This window comes from Callorhinus ursinus, unplaced genomic scaffold (assembly GCF_003265705.2).
Source record: "Callorhinus ursinus isolate GAN/ISIS: 27379988/994484 unplaced genomic scaffold, GSC_fseal_2.0 scaffold72, whole genome shotgun sequence".
In the NCBI taxonomy this organism is placed as follows: Eukaryota; Metazoa; Chordata; class Mammalia; order Carnivora; family Otariidae; genus Callorhinus; species Callorhinus ursinus.
In genome coordinates this window covers 4,790,109-4,813,353 of record NW_027397134.1, presented here as the reverse complement: position 1 = coordinate 4,813,353, position 23,245 = coordinate 4,790,109, and the positions used below count along the sequence as shown (strand labels likewise).

General features: G+C 54.1%; 1 protein-coding gene across 7 annotated transcripts; it reads left to right on the top strand.

The window, feature by feature from the left end:
* Positions 1-135: 135 nt before the first annotated feature.
* GAL3ST1 (galactose-3-O-sulfotransferase 1) lies at positions 136-18,295 on the top strand. 7 transcript variants are annotated; one of them, XM_073886805.1, is made up of 6 exons: positions 1,906-2,029; positions 4,896-5,048; positions 6,486-7,193; positions 13,220-13,359; positions 14,187-16,084; positions 18,090-18,295. In XM_073886805.1, exons 4-5 carry the CDS (start codon positions 13,229-13,231, stop codon positions 15,328-15,330), a joined length of 1,275 nt encoding a protein of 424 aa, XP_073742906.1. In that variant the 5' UTR covers positions 1,906-2,029; positions 4,896-5,048; positions 6,486-7,193; positions 13,220-13,228; the 3' UTR covers positions 15,331-16,084; positions 18,090-18,295. The 7 variants fall into 7 exon arrangements, with proteins under 7 accessions (XP_025714029.1, XP_073742907.1, XP_073742903.1 ...); XM_073886806.1 differs by lacking the exons at positions 1,906-2,029; positions 6,486-7,193 and adding an exon at positions 142-290; XM_073886804.1 differs by lacking the exon at positions 6,486-7,193.
* Positions 18,296-23,245: the final 4,950 nt, after the last annotated feature.

Sequence of the window (23,245 nt, the reverse complement as noted above, 5' to 3'; positions counted from 1 at the left end):
GGGCGCTGCGCTGCGCTCGGGTACGCTGAATGCGGCTTCTGTGCGTCCCGGGCGAGCGCGGAGGGGCTGGGAGGGGGCCGGGGCCAGGCCGCCTATTGGCCGCAGCACCGGGGGACGGGCCAGGCTGGCGGCCGCACCTGGCCGCAGTGAGTGTGGCGGCGGCGGGAGCATGGTCCAGGCCCGGTGGAGTCGGGGGCCCGGGCGGGTACGCCCCGCCGCCTAGTGAGCGCCCGGGTGGCGCGGCCCGGGACCGAAACAGCCACGCCAGGCCCGAGGAGAACGGGGCGAAGGTAAGTCCTGGGGGCCCAGCACCCACTGCCTGCTTGTGCCCTGCCTGGGGCTGTAGCCGGCACTACCCAGACCTCCAAACTGGGACCGCGGGAGTCAGCGCCTCAGACCTGAGTGGTGCAGGAGTGCAGCAACCGCTCCAGGTTCGAGTGCCCTGCGGGCTGACAGAGGGTGGGCAGCTGGGGGGGGGGGGCCACATTGGTGTGTGCCCTGTCCTTGGTTTCTTCCTCATAGCCCCCTTTCCAGGTTTTTCCCAGTCCTCAGACATGGGTGGGTGGGGCTGGAGCTGGACTGGAGCTGGAAGTCCATTAATGATTAATCTTGGACACAGCAGCCTGAGCCCAGGGGGAGGAAGGGCAGGGATCTCCCCTCTTCCCACCAGCGCTTTCGAGAAGGGGTGGGGTGGGGGGCCATCGGACCAGGGGCTGGGGGTCAGGGGGAGGGTATGGATCCCCTCTGCTTGGGGAAGGCCTGGTCCTATACCACAGAGGGGGCAAAGCCACCAAAGAGAAGCTTGTGGAATTGGAACAAGCCCTGATATCCAGGAAGGGCCCATAGGATCCAGCCGGTTGTTTCCAGGACCAGTGTCCAGGAGGAGGTCCAGCTTGGTCTGCCCCATCATTATCAAGCCGGTACTTGGTCACAGCACAGAGCAAGACTGTGGTCTTTTCCCAGTAAGGCCCCCCTTCCCACCTGCCTAGAGCAGGAGAGGTGATGATCACACATCTGGCTGCAGTAACCCACACCAAGTGAGAGGGAGGGAGGGAGAAAGGGTGGGAGAGAGAGAGGGCACAGGCCTGACACCTGATCATCTGGGTTGCCAAGGTGACAGGTGCCATGAAAATCCTCAGGAGGACAGTCCAGTTGGGAGAATCCAACTTCTTCCTTTACCAAGAGGGTTGATCTGAGGCCCAGAGAGGGAAGGCCACGGGCAAGCCTGGACCAGAGCAGCCCCTACAGTGCCTGCAAAGGAGGGCATTCCCGTTATCCTAAGGGGGAAACTGAGGCTCAGGGTGATTCAGTGACTTGCCCAAGGTCACACATAGTTCAGAAGTGGCTGAGTTGACTACGAATCACAGGAGTCTTGTCCCAGCCCACATCTCAGGACTGCAGCCCCGCTCAAGACCTCTCTGCTGCTCTGGGGTCCTAGGCTCTTGGATCTGCCTGTGCTGCCCAAACCCCTAGCTCAGGACCCCTCCCCCCCTTGCCTTCCTAGCTCCCAGCTCTGGCTGACACTCGGGGGGTGGGCAGGCTGCTACTCTGGGAGCAGAGACAACAGAGCCCTGTTCCCAGCTGCCACCTCGGGCTGCTTCATTCCCTGCTTCTCACTCAGGGCAAGCCCTGCCTGAAGGAAGCTCCCTGTGGACAAAGGAGCCTGCCTGCTTCCTGTGTAACCCCTTGTCCAGTAGGCATGGGTCTGCTGTTTGAGAGCATGGGGTGGATGCCCTCTTGTCACCCAGCAAGAAAGGAGTGTTTCCTTGACAGTCCCCACTCTGGGCTCTGAGGGACTGAGTGTGTCACCCTGGGGAGAGGCAATGATTAACCTAGGCGAATGAGGCACAGATGGTAGAATTCCAGGCATGGCAGTAGGCTTGTGACGGGCTTCTTGCTTCATTTGGCCTGGGTGAGGAATATGGTGAAGAACAACCCCTTTTATGAGCGACAGGACCTAACAGGAAGGGCAGGAGTGAGCAGAGGTGCCCGTGGGGAACAGTGGGCTGGAGGCTGGAAGAATCACCAGGTGAGGATTGATGGTTGGGAAGACCCGGGGTCCCAGATGATACCTTCTTTCCCACCTGCCTGTTCCAGGTGGCTTGGCCAGTCCCAGACCTGTGCCCTGCAGTGCCCTGACTTGTCATGGGACTTTAGACAAGTCCTTTCCTATCTGTGCCTCAGTTTTCCCCGACGTGAAATCTGGGGGTGAGGGAACTCGGGTCTGGAGCATGGGAAATATGGGGGTTTGGATGAGGAGGGTGGCCTTTCAGGAGTCTGCACTGGTGGGTCCTGTTTCTCCTGCCAAGTGGGTCTAGAAAGGTCATGATAATAATCTGAGGTATGAGCAAAGGGCTCTGCACGCCTCATTCCTTTTGATCCTCATAGCAAGCACGTGAGAGGGGCAAAATATTCCCACTGTTAAGAAGCTGAGGCTCAGAGAGGGGAAGTCACCTCCCCAAGATCGCCCAGCTGGGGACTGGGGGCGTCAGAATTCGTAGCCAGAGCATCTCAGCCTCTCCAGGAGGGGAGAGGCAGGTGGGCGGATCCAGGACATTGTGCATAACAGGTGTTCAGCACCTTTTTAAAACCTTTATTCTGTTACATATTTGTATGCAAGCAAGTGTATGACATTCCTTTAAAAAACATTTCAGTCATGCTAGAAGGTACAACGAATGATATGTATTCTCAGTAATTGGGAGTTAATAAAAAAAAAAACCACTGACTTCCTGGCGAACCTGTGTTTTGCCCCTCTGAAGCTACTTTGGGGCAACTTAGCTTTGATGGTGACTTTGCCCAGACAAGGCCGTATAGCAGGAAGAGCTTGCTTGTAGTTCTGACTTTGTCAATTGGCCCTTCACTAGTTTCTGAGCCTCGTGTCCCCACCCATCCTGTGGCTAGCAGGTGACCCTGGGAAGTCTGTAGGGGTCCCAGGCATGGTTGCCATTTGAAATGGTAGAGAGGTGACCCTGCGAGATCAGAAAGTGCCTTCTGAATCGTCAAAGAACATTGCCCTCTTTCATTCGGCTGCCTGACCTGGTACCTAGCTGGCCGCCATGCCCCCAGCCCAGGGGGGCAGGCAGTAGGGCCAAGACGTCAGGGCTGACAGTTTGGGGGGGGGGGTCCTATGAACCAGCAAGTTGGGATTCAGCTGAAGTCCCTCTCTGGGTGATCCTCCCCATCTCTACTCCAGCGCCCCACTCCAGAGGGGCAGAGTGAGGAGGCTTCTGGGTCCTTGCAGGGCACTGTCCAGGGCTCCTGGGTGGAGGGCCAATCTTTCCCATCTGCACCTTTAACTGTGCAGCCCACACTTCCCAGCTTCTCTGCCCCGGACCCCTGCTGCTTCTTCCCCACTCTAGGACACTGAGGCTCGGAGCGGGCTGTGGTCGCACAGCAAGGGCGGGGTATGGTTCCGACTAGCCACTTCTCTCTCCTCCTCCAGCCAGACTATAGGTTTTCAAAAATGGAAATATCTTTATTTTTCATTTTAATTCTTTTCCAAAGTAATACAGACTCTTCGTAAAGCAAAATCATATGTGTGTGTCTATATTTTTTCACTTCATTATATATTATGGACATCATTTAAATGAGTACATAATAAACCATGGAGTGAATGTCACGTAATATTTTTAACCATCCCCTATCGTGGGACATTTAAATTGTTTCTGTCTTTCCCCTTTGCTAAACTTTTGCACCCACCTCGGATCTCCCGTTAGATTGTCTTCTGTGAACAAATGAGCACAGGTAGAATTGCCGGGTCTGAGGATGGGCACCTTTAGAACTGTAATAGTTGCTGTCAAGTATGCAGTCCGAGAACTGTAGGGGGAGTCTTGTTGCTCTACTTTTAAAGTCTCCTCTAGGGTCCCCATGAGATTCCCTTCCAGCTACAAGAAACAGCCCTAGGACACCTTCACCCCTTCACCTTGTCTTCCAGAACCCTGTTCCTATGTGTGTGCACTGGGCAAACAGCATGGATGCCCATCAGTCAGGGAATGGTTCATGGGGAGCAGTGTTCCACAGAATGTTCTACAGCCAATGGCTTTAGAGACTCTTTATCTTTAACTCCTTGGGGGACTCTTGCCCTCCCGGCAGGACCCTTCACCTTCCTCCCCCTTTCTCTAGTGGATTCCATTTGCTTCTCTGAGTTCCCACCTCTGTGCCCATGGCTCCCAATCTCTTTCCCCTGAGATCTCCCTCTTGTGCTCCAGGTAAGGGATCTTATTGCTCTTTGCATATTCTACAAGCATCCCACACATCGCTCAGACTCAGCTTGTCCTAAATGGAAATTGACATTGCCCATCCAACCCCAATACTAAACGTACCCCTTCTTAGGCTCCCCCACTCAGGGACCAGCTCCACCCCCAGCCAGCTCCACCCCTAGTCACCCCAACAGGGGTTCCTCCCTCCCCTCCCCCACATCCTATCGTTCACCAAACGTTGTCTATGCCATGGCCTGCAGATGGTTCCAGTTCATTCCCAGCCTTCTCCTTGGTCCAGGTCATTTCACGGCTAGCAGCTATAACAGCCACTGTCAAGGTCTGCTGGCTTCTCCCAGTCCTTCCCCATCCCTACTGTTCATTTTTCATCTAGCAGCCTGATGGGAATCCTGTCTCCTCACTTCTCTGCTGAAGACTTTCCAGGGTTCCCCACTGCCCACAGGATCCAGGCCAGATTCCTTAGCATGCTTCCCTGAGACCCTTCATCTCCTGCCTACCCCTGCCCCTTTTCTGGCTGTGCTTCTAGTCTCCCCTGCACACCCAGCCTCTGACGTACACACATACTGGACGTTCCAGCCAAGCTGAACATTTGTTAGTTTCTCAATTGCCCTGGGTCTTTGCACATGCTTTTCTTTTTTTTTTTTTTTTTAAGATTTTATTTATTTATTTATTTGACAGAGAGAGCGAGAGAGCACAAGCAGAGGGAGCAGCAGAAGGAGAGGGAGAAGGAGGCTTCCCGCTGAGCAAGGAGCCCGATGCGGGGCTCGATCTCAGGACCCTGGGATCATGACCTGAGCCGAAGGCAGACGCCCAACCATCTGAGCTGCCCAGGTGCCCCTGCATATGCTTTTCTCTCTGCCTGGCTCATTCCAGAGTAACAAGTGCATTAGTTAATCCTAGCTGCTGTAACAGACAAGCCCCAAGTCCCGAAAGGCCTAGCACAATGGCAGTTTAGTTATCATTTTCATGAAATCTAACTGGGTGTTTAGTGAGTGGTGATGTGAATACCAGCGTCCTCCCATCTCATGGCCCCTGCCCATCTCCAGATCATTGGAGCTGGCCCCATTCAACCAGCGTACGCGAAAGGAGTCCACAGAGAATGTCTGCCCACCTAACATCAACAGCTATTATTCTGCTCACATTCCGTTGGCCAGAATTCAGTCACATGAGGACACTGAACTACAAGGGAGGATGGGAAATGTAGTTTAGCCATGTACTCAGGGAGAAAAGGGAACTAATTGCCTTTGGAAATCTGAAAACACACAGTAGCTTCTGCTAGGGACCCCTAATCCTAGGAAGCCTCCCTGAGCATGCTCTTCCTGCAACCCCCCCCCCCCCGCTGACTGGATCAGGTGTTTGCGTTCCAGCAAGCCCCACCAACGTGTCCTCCATCACAGCACCTGCAGCTGCCTGCTCCTCTCACCCCCAGGACTGTGAGCCCAGAACTCTGGCACGGGAATCATGAACCCTAGCGCCAGGCACAGTGCAGGTGCTCCCTAAATAACTTTGGAACGGATCAATTTAAAACTAATTGTCACAAAAAGATGTCCACAATCGATTGACATGGGAGGGGGGGAGCAAGTTAAAGACAAAATGCGCTCCCCCAAAGAGACCCCTTCTGTCATCTGTATGGGTTTATGGACAGAAAAAATGTGGGGAGGCTTGTGCTAAAGTTTTAAGGGCAGTGATCTATGGGGATGGAGCTCTTTTCATTGTCTTTGCATTTTTCTGTAATGTCTGAATTTTTTTTTCAGTGATCATGTACTGCTTTTATAATTAAAAACTTTTTTTTTTTTTTTTTTTTTTTTGCTGGGGTGGGGGGAGAACCAGCCAGAGATGACATCACTGTCGATACCCTGAGAAGGGAACCCTCTGGCAGGGCTGGAAGCGTAGGTTCTGCTATCAATGCTTCCTACTCTAGAAAGCTCTGCTTCACGTGGCTCTTCTTTACCTGCCTTTCCACCCCACCACGACCTCACCCAGAGCCTGACCTCCACTCCCCCCTGCGCAAGATCCTTAATCTCTTGTGACATGGGGCTTGTCACATCGCGTCCTTGAGCTTCATCTCCCTCCTCTATGAAGTAGGGGTGGTAACAGGGCCTCCAGTGGCAAGGATTATGAGGGCATGTGATGCATGGGAAGTCCTGAGCACAGGACCGGAGTGTGTTTGGTCAAGAGTCCACACTCATAAACCGCCTCTCTGCTGTTTGATACCAGCTCTGCCCTGATTCACCCCTCCATACCTTTATTTATCTGTTTTCAAATTAGGTCAGTCCAGAACAGATGAACACTCCCGTACCTTGGGCCAATCCAGCACTCAGAGAGATATGGACTCTTGGTCCTCCCTGTGGCTGTTTAAGCTCTGGTATTTCATGGGACCTCGAGGGCTGCTTCCAGGCTGGGTGGGGCTGTGAGGGAAGGGGCAAAGTGTCAGAGCAAATGTCAGATGCCTGCTGTTCCTTGGGAGGAGTTGGCAGCTGGTCAACCTATGAAAGTGCTCAGTATGAGATAAATGACTGTCGTGATAGTTATTACTATTAACCAATGGTCAATTACTATTAACCTTGGTCCCTAGAGCCCCTGTGCCTGACGGAAGGATGTGAGGTGCTTTTCTGGGCATCTTCTGTTCATGGCAAGGCTGAACCCAGACCCTAAGACAGACCTAAACACAGCTAGAGTGGGGTGTAAGAGATTTCAGTGCCTCTGGTGAGCCTGAGGGCCCTTGGGGTTTAGGACAGGGCCCCTAGAACTGCCTCTTCTTGCCAAGACCTGGGGAAGGATTGGCATCTGCAGCAGGCCCGAATCTCTCCAAGCTGGTCCACGGTGTCCTGTGCGCTGACCTCCACACCGGGTACAGACAGGAGAGGCATGATCGTATTGCCTCTTTGATGAAGGACTTGGAGCTCACAGGTGAAATCTCATCAGACGGATCCTCCCAGAGCTGGTCAGGTTCTCTGCCCCTAGGAGGACTCCTGGGTGAGTTGCTTGCTCTGGGGGCTCTGCCGATTTTAGACAAACCTTGGTCTCTGGTTGTGTCTCGGTACCTTTAAGCCCTGGAATTTGCCAAGTGTGCATTTGGATTTTCTGACTGGCGCTGACTGTCCCCGGCTAACTCTGTGACCTTGGACGGGTGAGTTCATCTCTGAGCCTCCGTTTCTTCGCCTGGAGAGTGGGCTAATCATGGTGCTTAATGCATGGGGCAGCATTAAGATGAGGGGGACTTAATGAGATGCTGGGACTTAATGAGATGCTGTCCGAGGAGCAATTCACCTCCCCGACTCTCCGCAGAGCTCTGCAGCTGCTTGTGTCCTTGGTCCAAGGACACCTGAGACCTTGCTGAGCCCTGGGGTGAGGTCTAGAGGTAGTCAGGGACCACCCGGAATGTGCCCCTGGCAGAGGGCCCGGGTAGCACCTGCAGGGTACAGACACATGCCACCTGCTATCCCCTGGGAGGGACCTCATGAATATTCACACCCGCTGGAGCATTAGGGAGCCAGCCAGAATACTGCTGGGTGTCATTGGAGCATACCTGTTTCCCAGTGACCGGAGAGGCAGCCTGGGAGTCAGATGTGGCTCAGACAGGGAGAGGAAAGGGGCAGCCAGCCACGGCCCAAGGTGAGTGTGTCTTCTTCCTCCACCCCTGCACAGGGGTCCCAGGGGGAGCAGGACACCTGAGACCAAGGCCTGCCTGGTAGTTATGCTGTAGGACAGAAGGTTTACCATCCTGGGCTCGGTTTCCCTATGTGCATGCTGTGGCCATGAGTCCTGTTTCTCCTTCCTTCTCTAGAGGGTGCTGGTCCAACTGAACGGGAGGATTGCTGGGCCTGGCCTGGAGCCAGCTATCAGCATAGATGGAGGGCGATGTGGCTAGGGTAACCAAGAAGGATAGGAATAGATGCGGTGGGCTAGGGAGGGGGCGGACCATCGCTCCTGACTGCCTGGGACTGTCACCACCATAGGCAGAGGAAGAGACCCAGATTCTAGTCCTCTCTGCTGCTGCTGTGCTGTGTGACCTTGAGGGTGGCCCTGCCCTCTCTGAGCCTTAGCCTCCATGCTGTGCTATCTTCCCAATTGGAAGCTGAGGCTCAGGCCACACTGTAATCATCCCTGGTACCCCATGGCCTTGGACCTGGGGCTGTCTGCTGACTGCAAGCCTCCATCATGGGCCATGGGCACACACCTTGAAGGGGCCATGACTGGGACCCTGGGAGGGCAATCATAATGATGATAATAATAATGATGGCTACCCATGTCCAGGGAGTGTCTGCTCTGTGCCAGCCCTGTGCTGGGCACTTTCCTTGTGGGACAAGGAAGATCTGCGTAGCGCCCTGTGATGGGGGGGTGGAGTTGGCACCATCATTTTAGAGGAGAATCTGAGACCCAGAGAGGGACACAGCCTTACCTAGGGCACACAGAAAGGAAGCAGCAAAACTGGGTCTCAAATGCAGGACCCTGGCCCCAAGGTGCTGGCTCCAGGTGGCCCTCAGTTGTGTGACTCACACATGTGGCTCTCACCCACTCGTGTTAGCCCCGGCTACATTCTGCCCTGAGGGTCATGGGGGTCATTCATCAAACATTTACCTGGTGCCAGGCTCTGACAGCGCGGGGATGAGTTACCTTCAGGCTTGCTTGCAGCCAGGCACAGAGATCTCTCCTCCCATAAACCTGGGCCCAGGAATCTGGGCCTTGGTCAATAGTGATGATAATAATAATTAATATGTATTGATCTCTGCCTGTGTACATGCATCCCCTTATTCAAATCTCAGTCTCATGACTGTTCCTCTCAGCCAGGCTCCTGGCTGCCAGCCAGCCCGTCTGGACCTTGGTCTACCCAGGGACTCTGCCTGTGGTTACCAAGGGCCCTGTTTGCCCTGATCTTGGTGCTATGTGTCCATCGTACACATGAGGAGACCAAGACGGAGAGGCTGAGCAGCATGCCCAAGTCCACAGAGACCAGGCAGGAAGGGAACCATCAGCCTCGAATGCCTCAGGCTGTTGACACAGTAGGGACCAGCCACCAAGGCCCCCTCTGTTTCTCTACTTCTTCCTGGCTGCCCTGGCCCAGCCCACAGAGGCCAGACCCTGCTGTGTTGCTGGGACAGAGCCCCATTAGCCACACTTTGGCCTCCTGTGGTGGATCTTCCGGCTGCACACACACTTCCTGCGGGCTTGGGACTGAGCTTGAGACATGCCAGGCAGGGGCTGCCACAGACAAAGCAGGAAGATGCATATTGGAGGCTGACAGACTTGGGCTTGAATCCCAGCCCCTCCCCCTGCCTTGCCGAGTGACCCTAGGCAAGTCACATCACCTCCTGGAAACTCGATTTCCCCATCTGCAAAATGGGGGTGACAGTGGGGTCAGCCTGCTGGGATAGCTAAGCAGAATCAGGGAGATGCTCTGGAGAAGGCCCTGCCCAGGGCCTGGCTCATAGCAGGGGCTCAAAAGTGAAACCTGAGAGCAGGCATGTTTCAAGGAAGCCCAAGTGGCAGAGTGAATGAGGGAAGTGAAGCCGTGATGGGGAGGTTGGGGGCGCTGTCCTGGGCTGGGCTAGGAGGAGCCTGATTGGTGGTTCTGGGAAGCTGGTCTGCCCCCTACTGCTGGGCTTCCACCCCAGAGCTTCTGTCATCAGCCTCCTAGATTTCCGGAAAGTGTCCTGGTGAGTGGGGCTGGTGGGGCAAGAGTGGACCCTGGGGATTTGGGGAGGGCAGGAATTTTACCCTCCCCTGTTTTAAAGTCAGAGAACCCAAGGTCTAGGGCCCCACTCAGGGTTTGGGCCCAAGTCTGAGGCTCTGGCCTGGCTCTAGGCTCTGCCCTGTTTTCCAGTGGGCCCTAGGAGACAGTAGCCCAACTGGGGCACTTGATGCATGGAGCTGGTTTGTGCTGGGAGCCGGCAGCAGCCACTCCTTGCTCAGGGGAGCCCACCCTGAGGGTGACAAAGACTGAGACCAGGAGCAGGTCCCCAGGGGCTCAGGAGGGAAACAGCTAACACTCTTTGAGAGATAACTACATGCTAATTGCTTTCTTTGCCTCCTCCATCTCTGAAAGAGCCAGTGTGGGGGGGTGGGGGGTGGGCTATCAGCTTCCCAGTTTTACAGATGAGAAACTGGGGCTCCATGGGGGTTCCTGTGATTGAAACACAGGCCTGGGGCCTCCAGAGCCTGGGGTCAGCACCTCCCCCTCCATGACCAGACTGGCTAGCCACCTTACCCCACCCTGCATTCTTTATCACCTATTATTTAAATATATTAAATACATTTTATTGCCTTTTTTTAATTAAAAAAGTAATACATGCTCCCTTTTTAAAAAGCAGTTGTTACAGAAATGCATAATATAGAAAAATATTCCCGTGTATACCCCTTTTCCTACCTACGCAGAGGCTACCACTGTTAAAATTCAGAATACTGTCCTCCAGTTGTTTCTGGGCCTACATGTATACATATATGGATTTGGGGGCATAGTGTTCTGGAACTTTCTTTTTTCCCATTATTAGATCATGATGTGTTTTTGAGCCAGTCCACTTAGCTCTGTCTGTTTTGTTAATGGGTACAGAGGACTCCATCTGGGAACAGGCCTTGGTTTGTGTAACAGTCCCCCACTGATGGACATTGAGGTCGTTCCTAATTTTTTAAATTTCTGACCAAGATGCCATGAACACCATGTCATGTGGGACTTTGCCCAAGTGTTTCTGTGGAATCGTTGGAATTTGGAGAGCTTATACCTTCCTCCTTCGCTAGAATGAACTGCCTTCTGGAAACATTCTCCCCCATTCTCGTTTACCCTCGACTTGTTCACCTTGCCCACCTAAGAGTGAACAGAGATACGTCATTGTCATGAGGGAGGCCAAATTCCCTCTTGCATAGTTTCTTCCTCTACACTTTGCTTCCTTATGTCCTTTCCTGTGATGAGAAATTTCTAGAGGATGAGCAGAAGACTCAGGGACTGGTGCTGGCTGGTGGGGTGGGGCCTGGAGTGCCCCTTCTCTGAGAAGGGTTTATGGGTGCCTTGGGTAACTTTCCCAGAGGGAAATATGTGGGGTCCTCCTCCAGGCGGGCTATTTAGCCTCTGCCCCCAGGGATGGTGGGGACGTGCCGTGCGTGTGGTCACGGGGTAGCATGCATGACTTCTTGTGGCCTCAAAGGCCCAAGGCCTCCATGCCGCACGTGTTAGAGCTGGAGTGGAAAGTTTTGTGCCCTGGTCTTACAGCTGAGGGGAGGGAGGAAGGCGCCCTGAGCCCTGGCTCTGTCCTGGACTCCCATCCCTCAGCATGAACTGCCCTTACAGTTCATGCCTCAGTCCCCCACCGTTAGGGTTGCCACAGTTAGACCAAAAGACTAGACCAAAAACTCCCCAAACCCAAAACAAACAAACAAAAAGGACACCCAGTTAAATGTAATTTTCAGATAAACCCTGGATAATTTTTAGCATGTCCTGTGCAATATTAAAATTAAACAACTTTTGGGGCACCTGGGTGGCTCAGTCGTTAAGCATCTGCCTTTGGCTCAGGTCATGATCCTGGGGTCCTGGGATTGAGCCCTACATTGGGCTCCCTGCTCAGTGGGAAGCCTGTTTCTTCCTCTCCTGCTCCCCCTGCTTGTGTTCCCTCTCTCGCTGTGTCTCTCCCTGTCAAATACATATATAAAATCTTAAAAAAAAAATTAAACAACTTTTGGGGCACCTGGGTGGCTCTGTTGGTTAAGCGGCTGCCTTCAGCTCAGGTCATGACCCCAGGGTCCTGGGATCGAGTCCCACATCAGGCCCCCTGCTCAGCGGGGAGCCTGCTTCTCCCTCTCCCTCTGCCTGCCGCTGCCCTTGCTTGTGTGGGCTCTCTCTCTGACAAGTAAATGAATAAAATCTTTAAAAAATAAATAAATAAAATCTTAAAAAAATTAAACAACTCTTGGGGTGCCTGGGTGGCTCCGTTGGTTAAGCGCCCAACTCTTGGTTTCGGCTCAGGTCATGATCTCGTGGTAATGGGATCGAGCATCGAGTCGGGCTCTGCGCTCAGCATGGAGTCTGCTTCAGATCCTCTCTCCCTCTCTTTGCCCGTCTCCACGCTCGGGCATGTGTGCGTGTGCTCTCTCTCTAAAATAAATAAATAAAAATTTAAAAAAAGATTTTATTTATTTATTTAACAGAGAGAGACACAGCGAGAGAGAGGGAACACAAGCAGGGGGAGTGGGAGAGGGAGAAGCAGACTCCCCACTGAGCAGGGAGCCCGATGCGGGGCTCGATCCCAGGACCATGGGATTATGACCTGAGCCGAAGGCAGTCGCTTAACCAACTGAGCCACCCAGGCGCCCTGGTTGGGTCTTTAGAAAGCTGAGAGATTCAGGCCCCGGGGAGGTCCCTGACCCCTGCTTGTGAATAGCCCTGGCCCCAGGCCTGGGGGGAGGGAGCACCGGGAGAGGGTCTTCTTTTTCTGTCTTACAAAATGATTTCATTACCGGATGCCTGGGTGGCTCAGTCAGTTGAGCAGCTGCCTTCGGCTCAGGTCATGATCCCAGGGTCCTGGGATCGAGCCCCGCATCGGGCTTCCCACTCAGCAGGAAGCCTGCTTCTCCCTCTCCCACTCTCCCTGCTTGTGTTCCTTCTCTCGCTGTGTCTCTCTCTGTCAAATAAATAAAATCTTTAAAAAAAATAAAAATACAAAATGATTTCATTACGAAGCCCCAAAACATATAAGGTAAACTGATGACACCCAGGTACCCACCCTACCCTTAAAAATGAAAACTGAACCAGGCAGTAGAACCTGCTTCCTGCCCCATCTCCCAGTCTCTCTCTGCATTGGCTTTGCCCGCCATCTCTGTCTGCACCCCTGTCGCTGTGTCTCTCCAAGCGTTTGTCTCTCTGTCCCTGTGTGAACCTTGCTGGGGGGACCACAGAGCCGGCAAAGGGCAGTCCCAATGTCAAAGGCTGCCCTCGACCCAGCCAGGCCTGGGGCAGCAGTGGAGGCTCCCTGGGGCTGGCCTCCTGATGCTTGCCCTGCTCTGTGACCCCACAGGTATCTGAGATGCCGCTGCCCCAGAAGAAGCGCTGGGTGTCCATGGCCAAGGGGCTGGTGCTGGGAGCGCTCTTCACCAGCCTCCTGCTGCTGCTGTACTCCTATGCTGCCCCCCCACTGCACACTGGCCTGGCCTCCACGTGAGTGGCTCTCCGTGGGGGGGGCAAGCAGTGGGGGTTGGGGGGGCGGGGCACCCTGGGCCCTGCATCATGCTGTGCTGGATGTGCAGAAATTGTGCTGATTAGGGCAGAGCTCACTGTGTAACCCTGGGCCTCAGTGTCCTTCTCCGTGAAGTGGGCATAATAGCAGAGCCTGCCTCATGGAGTATGAGGATCAAATAACACTGTCTGTGTACACGGCAGGGATTATCCTCACCTGAGGCTCCAGTGGGGCTGGGACGTGGGGGTGACTTGTCCAATAGAACTCTATGGGCACAGGGCCCAGGCTCAGACTGGGCTCTGCTGCCTCCAAGCCTGGCTCCTAACCATGAGGCTAGCCCACCTCCTCAGGGGGCTGCTCAGCCCAGGCCTGGCATGGTTTGTGCTCTTAGTTGGTGGTATCAAGTTGAACTGGAGGAAACTACCGAGAATTGACTATTTTTGGTCAAAAGCCGACCTACAAAATTTCATGTGGTCCAACCTAATGCTAATTCGTGATAACATGTACGATGTGGTGGCCACGAATGAGACAAGAACCAGCAAGCTTGTCTCACTTTGATCTCACACCAACACCCCAGATGGGCCTGTTATTTTCCCCATTTCGTAGATGAGGAAGGTGAGGCCAAAGAGACCAAACCACACGCCCAAGCATCACAGCCTGGACACAGGCCTGTCTGGTCCCGTGTCCTGGCCTCCCTGCTACCCACCATCCCCAACAGGCCTGATCTTTAGACACCAGGGCGCTGGGGGTTCTGCCTCCCGAGGGCCCCCAGCAGCCCCTGAGGCTCTCCCCACCATTCCGTCCACAGCAGGACCCCAGAGGGCACAGCGCCCTGCGCCCCGGCGCCAGGTGAGCCCGAGGCACTGACCCCGGCCAACGGCTCTGCGGGAGGGTGCCAGCCTCAACGCGACATCGTGTTCATGAAGACGCACAAGACGGCCAGCAGCACGCTGCTCAACATCCTGTTCCGCTTTGGCCAGAAGCACGGGCTCAAGTTCGCCTTCCCCAATGGCCGCAACGACTTCGACTACCCGGCCTTCTTCGCTCGCAGCCTGGTGCAGGACTACCGGCCCGGGGCCTGCTTCAACATCATCTGCAACCACATGCGCTTCCACTACGAGGAGGTGCGCGGTCTGGTGCCGCCCAACGCCACGTTCATCACCGTGCTCCGCGACCCCGCCCGCCTCTTTGAGTCCTCCTTCCACTACTTCGGCTCGGTGGTGCCCTTCACGTGGAAGCTCTCGGGCCGTGACAAGCTGGCCGAGTTCCTGCAGGACCCAGACCGCTACTATGACCCCAACGGCTACAACGCCCACTACCTCCGCAACCTGCTCTTCTTCGACCTGGGCTATGACAGCGGCCTGGACCCCGGCAACCCGCAGGTGCAGGAGCACATCCTGGAGGTGGAGCGCCGCTTCCACCTGGTGCTCCTGCAGGAGTACTTCGACGAGTCCCTGGTGCTGCTCAAGGACCTGCTGTGCTGGGAGCTGGAGGACGTGCTCTACTTCAAGCTCAACGCCCGCCGCGCCTCGGCCGTGCCGCGCCTCTCCGGGGAGCTGTACCGGCGCGCCACGGCCTGGAACGTGCTGGACGCCCGCCTCTACCGCCACTTCAACGCCAGCTTCTGGCGCAAGGTGGAGGCATTCGGGCGGGAGCGCATGGCCCGCGAGGTGGCCGCTCTGCGGCGCGCCAACGAGCGCATGCGGCGCATCTGCATCGACGGGGGCCAAGCTGTGGACGCCGCCGCCATCCAGGACTCGGCCATGCAGCCCTGGCAGCCGCTGGGCGCCAAGTCCATCCTCGGCTACAACCTCAAGAAGAGCATCGGGCAGCGGCACGCGCAGCTCTGCCGCCGCATGCTCACGCCTGAGATCCAGTACCTGATGGACCTTGGCGTCAACCTGTGGGTCACTAAGCTCTGGAAGCTCATCCGGGACTTTCTGAGGTGGTGACATCCCGCCCACTGGCAGCTCCCTCTGCCCGCTGGATCGCCGAGGAGGGGCTGGGCGGGGGCCCTCCGGCCTTCCCTGTGTCCTCCTGGTGCCCCCCACCCCGCGCCCCCCAGCTCTAGGGGGAATGAGGTGGGGCTGCTGCGGGGGCGTGGCCAGCCGGGACTGGGTCCATGGCACACAGGGCCTCAGATCAATATTTGACTAATTCTAGCTTTTTTTAAGAATTAAATCCCCTTCCCTCCAAGGAAGAATGTTCTATTTCCTGCCTCCCCTTAAAGGGGAGAGTTCAGAAGTAAAGGCATTTGATGTTGTGTTTTTTGTTAATCAGCCTCAGTGGTGCTGACTGGTGGGGCCCTGGGTGGGAGGTGACTGATGAGGATGGGGGGACCCGCAAGAGAGCATGGCAGGTGCCTGAGTGTGTCTGTGGGACAGAGCCCAGCGGTGTGGCAGGGTTTGGTGTGCACCTGTTACGTGCTGAAGCCCTGTGTGGTTGAAGGACTCCCAGGAGCTACCAAGCCCTGGAAGATCATGTGTGTATGTGTGTGTGTGTAGGTGTGTGCATGTGATCATCCTGGGGCTCTACCAGTCACTGACTCCAACTCAACACTGGTTATGTGTCCAGCATTAGGCTGAGTAGGTAATTTCAATTCATCTTCATCAAAACTCAGCAATGTGGGAACTGTCATTTCCTCATGTCAGAGATGAGGAAGGGAGCTCAGAGAGGGAAAGTCATCTGGCCAAGATCACACAGCAAGTAAGTGGTAGGACTGGAACAGGGGCTGGGAGGGATGGGGTGTGTGGCCAGATTAAGATAGAGTCCATGTGTGCGTGCGTGTGCGTGTGCGTGTGTGTGTGTGTGACGGGGATGGGGGGAGTGCCTGGTATAGCACTGAGAGCAGGCCCAGGGCCCAGGCTGAGGGTTCCTTGTATAATCTCATTAATCCTCACAGTTACTCTTTGAGGTAGGCACAAATACCGTCCCATATTACAGATGTGGGAATTGACATTCTGAGAGATCGAAGGGACTTAACTGAGGTACACATCAGACCCAAAACTAAACCTTCTCCCTGGGACCCCAAACCCCTTGCAGCAGTGTGAGGATGCATCAGCTCTAACCACTGCCTCCCTCAGCCTCCCCAGGGGGACAAGGGCCCTTTCTGGGGCAGAGGACTTGTGGGTCTCTAACTAGGAGCCAGCAGCCAGACATGAAATGCAGAAACCACAGCCAAACGAGTTTATTGGAGAACTGTCTGTACCAGGCTCCAAGCCAAGTACTTGTACACCTTTATCTGAATATCCACAACATCCCAGCTTTATAGACCAAAGCTCAGAGAGGTTAAGTGATTTACTGAAGGTCGCACATCTAATTACTGCCAGAACCAGATTTCAAGCTGGATTAGTCAGCTCTTAACCCCTCCCTGGATCTGAATCAGTCTTTCTCCTAGGAGTGAGTTTCTGGCCCAAGCAAGGTGGGAAGAAGTTAGGGTGACCAACTCTCTCAGTATCCTGGGACTGTCCCAGTTTTTGCACTGAAAGTTCCCAAATCCCAGGAAACTCCTCAGTTTGGGCAACCAGGATGGTTGGTCAGCCTGGGAGTTTTGAACCCACCAGCCCCCTGGAGCCACCGCCTGCACCCTCCTAAAGTTCTCTGTAGCAAGAAATAAGCACATTTTTGAAGCTTTATTTAATTCATATGGAAAGAACTAAGCAAAAGAAAGGAAGAAAGAAAGAAAAAAAGAATAGCTAAGATATTATTGACTCCAAATTCATGAGATAATCTTCCCCCACATACTTTTTATTAATCAAAGAGAGGTATGAGTTAGTGCAATATGGTAGTATCTTGGGTTTGTGGAACCTCATAATTTTATTTCCTTGGACACTTAAGGGCCTATAAATACCAATAATAATATTATATATCATCGAATTGTTTATTATTAATATTGGCACTTCTAAGCCCTTAGGGATCCAAGGAGAATAAATCTGGCAAATAGTAGATGCCAAGAATATAAATTGCTCCATTAGTATTTACTATTTGCCTGATTTGTTTTAAGAACATTAGAGTTAGTAACTCATTTATTAACATAATTAATATTTTAACAATGAGTAGTTGCCTGGTACTGAGCGAGCACTTTGTGCTCAGCTCTGTGCCCTATGGGAACATGGACAATTCCCTTTGCTCTCCTGAGGAGGTAACCAAAACACAGAGAAACTGAGCAACAAGCCCAGGGTCACCCAGGTCAGTCAGACACCAAGGGCTGGTGCTTGCAGCCTCCAGACCCTTGGTGCCATTCCAGTTGGCCACCTCAGCCTTGGGATGGAGGTCTTTTCCATGGTTGAAAATGTATGAAGTCTCCAAGGGGCATGCCTGTAGGAGCCAGACTGCTCTTGCCATACCTGGGCAGCAGAGGGCGCCATGGTGCCAAATTTGGTCTTAGCCGGTCAGGACGTTCCCAGCCGCCAGGGGCTGGGGGCACCCACGGTTAGGCCTGGGCCTACAGCTGAAAGCCAGGGCGAAAGTCATGGCTGGCCCCTGGGAGAAATTCAGTGGAACTACCTGTTCGTCTCTGTTATGGGATGAATTGTAAAGCCTAAAAAGATATGTTGAAGTGCTAACCCCCAGTTCCCTATGACTGACCTTATTCGGAAATAGGGTCTTTGTACATGTAATCAAGTTAAGATGAAGTCATCAGGGTGGGTCTTAATCCAATACGGCCGGTGTCCTTATAAGAAGTGGCAATGTCATGTGTATCTACACACAGGGACAATGCCATGTGAAGACAGGCAGAGATTGGCGTGGTGCAGTTACAAGCCAAGGAATGCCAAGGGCCGACAGTGACCTCCAGAAGCTAAGAAGAGGCAATGAAGGATTCTACCCAGAGTCTCAGAGGGAACATGGCCCTGCTGACACCTTGATTTCAGACTTCCAGCCTGCAGAACTGTGAAAGAATAAATGTCTGTTGTTTTAAAGCCATCCAGTTTGTGCCGCTTTGTTACACAGCAGCCTCAAGACACATATACGTTCTCTGTGCCCCGGTCCCTGCTTTGGGTCCGGCCTCTGTCCCTCATCTGGACTCCCTCCCCCAGGCTTGCCCCTGTGACCCACCTGTAGCCAGAGGCCAGCCTCGGCTCCGAGCCCTCCATGGTCCCCCTCACGCCTGGGGAGGAGCCGTGCAGCTGCACACGTCTGTGGCTTCGCACGTGCTGTTCCCTCTACCATAAGGCCTCCTTCCCACTGCAGGCCTAACATTGCTAAGTGACTTCAAAGCAAGCTCTGTGGCCTCCTCTGGATCTTCTTCCCTGACAGCCCAGCCCTCAAGCTAGCTTAGGGCCTCTGGGCTCCCCCATCTCAGTTCCGCTCACTCAGGGCCGCAACTGTGGATATGCTTGTCTGCGAGGCCCTGACAGCACGCTCCTCCGGGACAGGATCTTCGTTTGTCTTGACACAATCAGCCTCTAGTGCCCAGGCCAGTGTCCGGGACACAGTTGGTTTTCAATAAATGTTGAAAGAGGAAAGGAAGGAAGGAAGGGAGGGAGGGAGGGAGGAAGGAAGGGAGGGAGGGAGGGAAGAGAAGAAGGACGTCTGGGTGACTCAGTTGGTTAAGCAACTGACTCTTGATTTCAGCTCAGGTCATGATCTCAGGGTCGTGGGATGGAGCCCCGTGTTGGGCTCTGTGCTCAGTGGGGAATCTTCTTGAAATTCTCTCTCTCTCCCCCAACTCTCTCTTTAAAAAAATAAAAGAAGGGAGAGAGGAATGGAGGAAAGGAGGGAAGGCGGAAGAGAGGAACCAGAAAAGGGAGTGTGAAAGTAGGGCAGAGTAGGGAGAGAGAACGGTGCTTCCATCCTTGAGGGCCTTCCAGAGCCTACTTGCCTGAGTGACCAGGCCCCCATTTTCACTGGAAGGTAACACGTTAGCCAATGCACGCAAGTGCAGGAATGAGTTAACAAGGTGAAAAGTCGTGTGTCGCTGGGATGGGGCACAGGTCAGGTAAGCTTTGACAGGCGTGGGTAGAGGTAGGGACCCTGGGCAATGCTTGCTCTGGGGAGTAGGCAGGCCCTGGGCAGGCTGGGGACAACCTGGGGGCGCTAGAGAGCATTAGAGAAACTGAGAAAGGAGAGGTAGCCCTTGCCAACTTCCCTTGCCATCACATCTAAGCCCTTACTGAGCACCTTCTGTGTACAATGCACCATGCTGGGTGCTCAGGTGGGAATATACAAAGATGAACCAGACTCTCAGGGAGTCTGAGGCAGAGAGCTGTGAGGGGCTCACAACAGCTGGGCAGAGAGAAGATGACAATGAGGTATAGGACTTTAGTCAGGGAGGGGAGACTCACTTGCCAGCAAATAAAATAAATCAGAAAGATGGTGGATGCAAGATGATACTGCAAGGAAAGGCATTCCAGGGAGAAGAAAAAGCTGGACAGGGAATGGTGGAGAGGCAAGCGGCCTGAAATAAGAAGACGAGCAGGACAAATCAGCTCCGGAAGGACCCCAAATGGTCTTGCACTTCAGGCTCAGGGGTTTGCAGTTTCTCTCCATGGTAGCAAGGAGCCAAGGGGGGGCTTTGGAGCAGGGGCAGGATGTACTTGGAGGCAGGCTGCCGGAGGATGGACCAGAGGTGCTGGGAGTGGGGAACCTGGGAAGGGGACAGGAGGGCCTGGACCAGGGAAGGAGCAGGGGTGGGTGGCCTGCATTTGCCCCAGGGGCTAAAGCTCTAGTCTATGGGTCTATGGGGGTGCTGAGGAGGTCCCGTCCTGCAGGAGAGGCAGATCCACTCCAGTTACGCCCACGTAAGACCAAGGGAAGACCATCGCAGGGCTCAGCCAGGTCACCCAGGTGCGTGTTCTGCCTGGTGCTGGGCATGTGGGATTCAGTGTCTGGAGCAAGCACCAAGTTCAGACAGTCTTGATTGTCACTCAACTGCTGCACGGCCTCAGGCCTTCTGCTTCCCTCCTCCAGGCTCTGTTCAGATGGGGAGGAACAGTCTGGGGCTCCCAGAACACACGAAGCCTTTGGCCTCGAACCAGGAACAAAGCCCGAGCTGCTGGGGCCCTGCACATCCGCTCAGCCTCACCACTTCCCGAGGCCCTTCTCCAGCCTCCAGAGCCATGCGCCCAGCAGACCAGCAGTGCCCGCAGGATTGATGGCGCCTGGAGTGGCCCTCCACCCAAGACCGCGGAAAGCTGGTGTGTAAATATCCTCAGCCCTCAGGTGGGAATTCTGAGGTGCCTGGTCCACACTGCCTTCCACTGGTTCCTATGAGGATTGAGCTCTGCCTCACTTCCCATCTTCTGTCTCACTCCCCCCTCTCCCCTACTTGGGTCCCCCCCATCACCTCTGGAATAAACTCCCTGCATTGGAGCCGTGGTCTCTGAGTTGGCCTCTGGGCGAACCAGACTGAGACAAGTACCTACCGTGTGCATGTGTGCAAGGCCCCACGGACACAGCATGCTCTTGTTACCGGACCGAAGGGGGTCCGCTCATTGGTGAGCTACAGGCGGAGATTACACCAGGTGGCGTTGCCTCTCAAAATTATCTTTATTTGCAGCAAATAAGGAGATCTTGGGGAATAATTTCCAAAGCCGTGCCTCCCTGAACAGGGGTAAGCAGGTTCCTTTTATTAGGGCTTGGGGTGAATATTCAGAGGGGGATTTTAACATGATAATGAAGCTAACCGTTGGACACTTTATGATTCACCTGCACCGGCAACGTCCTCAAGTGCTTCTTTTCCTGTTCCAGCACTTTGTCAGTTTCCAAAAGGTGAAATGGAGAATTAGGCAGAGGCTTCTAGGAGGGTCCTGAGTTCAGGGAGTCAGGGGGTCTCACCGGTGACAATCTCATGTGTCCTTGTCTTGGGCTCTGACTCTCTGCCTGTCCAAGGGGGCATGGAGACAGTCTGTGGCCAGGAGTCCCCTGTCACCCCTCACCCGAAGGCCGAGTTACACACCCACCTGCTGGGTCTGGACCTGGGAAGTCTCTCCTCATCCCAAAGCCACGTGCTCTAATAGCTGCTCCTGACACATCGGGTAGTAGATGGAGCCTGGGACACATCGGGACACAATGACAGTGGGTTCCAGGCCTTTGTTGGGGGTGAGCAGTGGCCAGCCCAGCTCAAGGAGACATCTGATGGGAGTACGAGGTGGGGGACTGAGGCAGGGTGGACAGCTGCGTGTGTGTGTGTGTGTGTGTGTGACAGCAGATGGTGTCACTTTCAACACGCCCACATCAATGTAGTGGGGCGAGCATCACTGTCCTCTTTACAAATGACTATTTGAACCCAGGGCAGCGAGTCCAGGGACCATTGCCTCAGGGACGTATCAAGGAATAGGCCCTGCAGGTCACCTTGAGGTAGGGAGTAGAAGCCCAGGAGGAAGGGGCTGGCTTTCTCGGGGAGGGGTAGGCATGGCAGGGCAAAAGACAGGGAGGCCTGGGGGAAGCCACAGAACAGGACCTGAACACAAGACCAGAGAGTCAGACCCCATCCTGGCCACCGTGGGAGCACGGGTGGACAAGTGGGTGATCTGATTGCAACAGAAGACTCTGGGCCAGGTAAGTTGGGGGAAAAAGCCCTACACTGGCCTCAGTTTCTCCTTCTGTCCCAGGAAGGCCCTGAGGTCCCTCCGAGCTCTAGAGCTCCGGGTCTCTTCCCAACTCTGAGGGTCTTGATGGCCAGAGGCCACACTGGCACTACGCAATAGAAATATAACAAAAACCACAAATGCGAGTCACATGTGTCATTTCAAATTTTCTAGTAGCCACATTCAAGAAAGTAAAAAGAAACAAGTGACATAAATTTTAAAAATATATTTTATTTAACCCGATATAGCCAAACTATTATCACTTCAACATGTAATCAATATAGAAATTATTACTGAGATTTTTTTTTTGGAACAACTCTTTGGAATCCTGTGTATATTTCATACACGCAGCATATTTCAGTTTGCACCAGCCACATCGAGCGTTACCTAGCGGTGGATGGCACAGGTAAGGGCTGTTGGCCTGGAAAGGGGAGGCAGGTCACGACCCTAGCTATGGTGGCCAGGGCGGGGGGAGGGTGGGAGGTTAGGCATGGGTTTTCCTCCCTAGCCTGTGAGGGTCTTTAGGATCTTTCCCTCGTGGTTGCCCATGGTAAGCAGGGGCTCCAGGGAGATTCACACGCTTCCATGAACACAGAGGGAACAATTAGGCAGTGGAGGCACCCATTCCTGCCCTCAAAGTGTTCTGCATCTGGAAGAGGGCATATTCCTCCTAGGTCAGGAATAAACCCTGTTACAAGAAAGCTGAGGTCAAGAATTGGGTTCAGATGTGGGCTGAGCAAATCACGAGTTCGGGCCTCAGTTTCCTTACCTGGGGAATGGGTATAATGACAGTATCATGTCGGGATTAATTTAATGCTTAGCACAGAGCCAGACACCCCCTTGTGTCCTTGAAGAGAAAGGTTAACAGCTCATTTGGGGTGGGGGGCCCACAGAGAAAGACCTTTGAGCCCTCTTTTGGAGGCTGAGCAAACTGAGACCCAGAGAGAGAGGAAATGACCAAATCAAGGCCACACTGGGGTTGCTGACTCTTTGTCCAGTGTTCTTTCCTCTGCCAGATTCACTTTTGAAGTTTGGCCTTGATCCTCAGTCAGCAACTCTTGGGGCCTGCGTATAGAAAATCCCCTCCCAGCCTAGGTCAAGCTACCCCTCACTTAGGCCTGGACGATGGGCTCTGGGCCAGATGTGTGATTTGCCTTCCAACTCTGACACTCGCTGGCTGTGTGACGCCAGGCAAATTGCTCAACCTCTCTGAGCCTCAGATTCCATGTAGCTTACCCTCCCACCAGAATTGGCTCTGAGGATGGAGATCAAGCATTGGAAGAGGGCTCCTCCCTGCTCCCACAGACCTGAGGGAAGAGTCTGGCATATAACTCCAAAC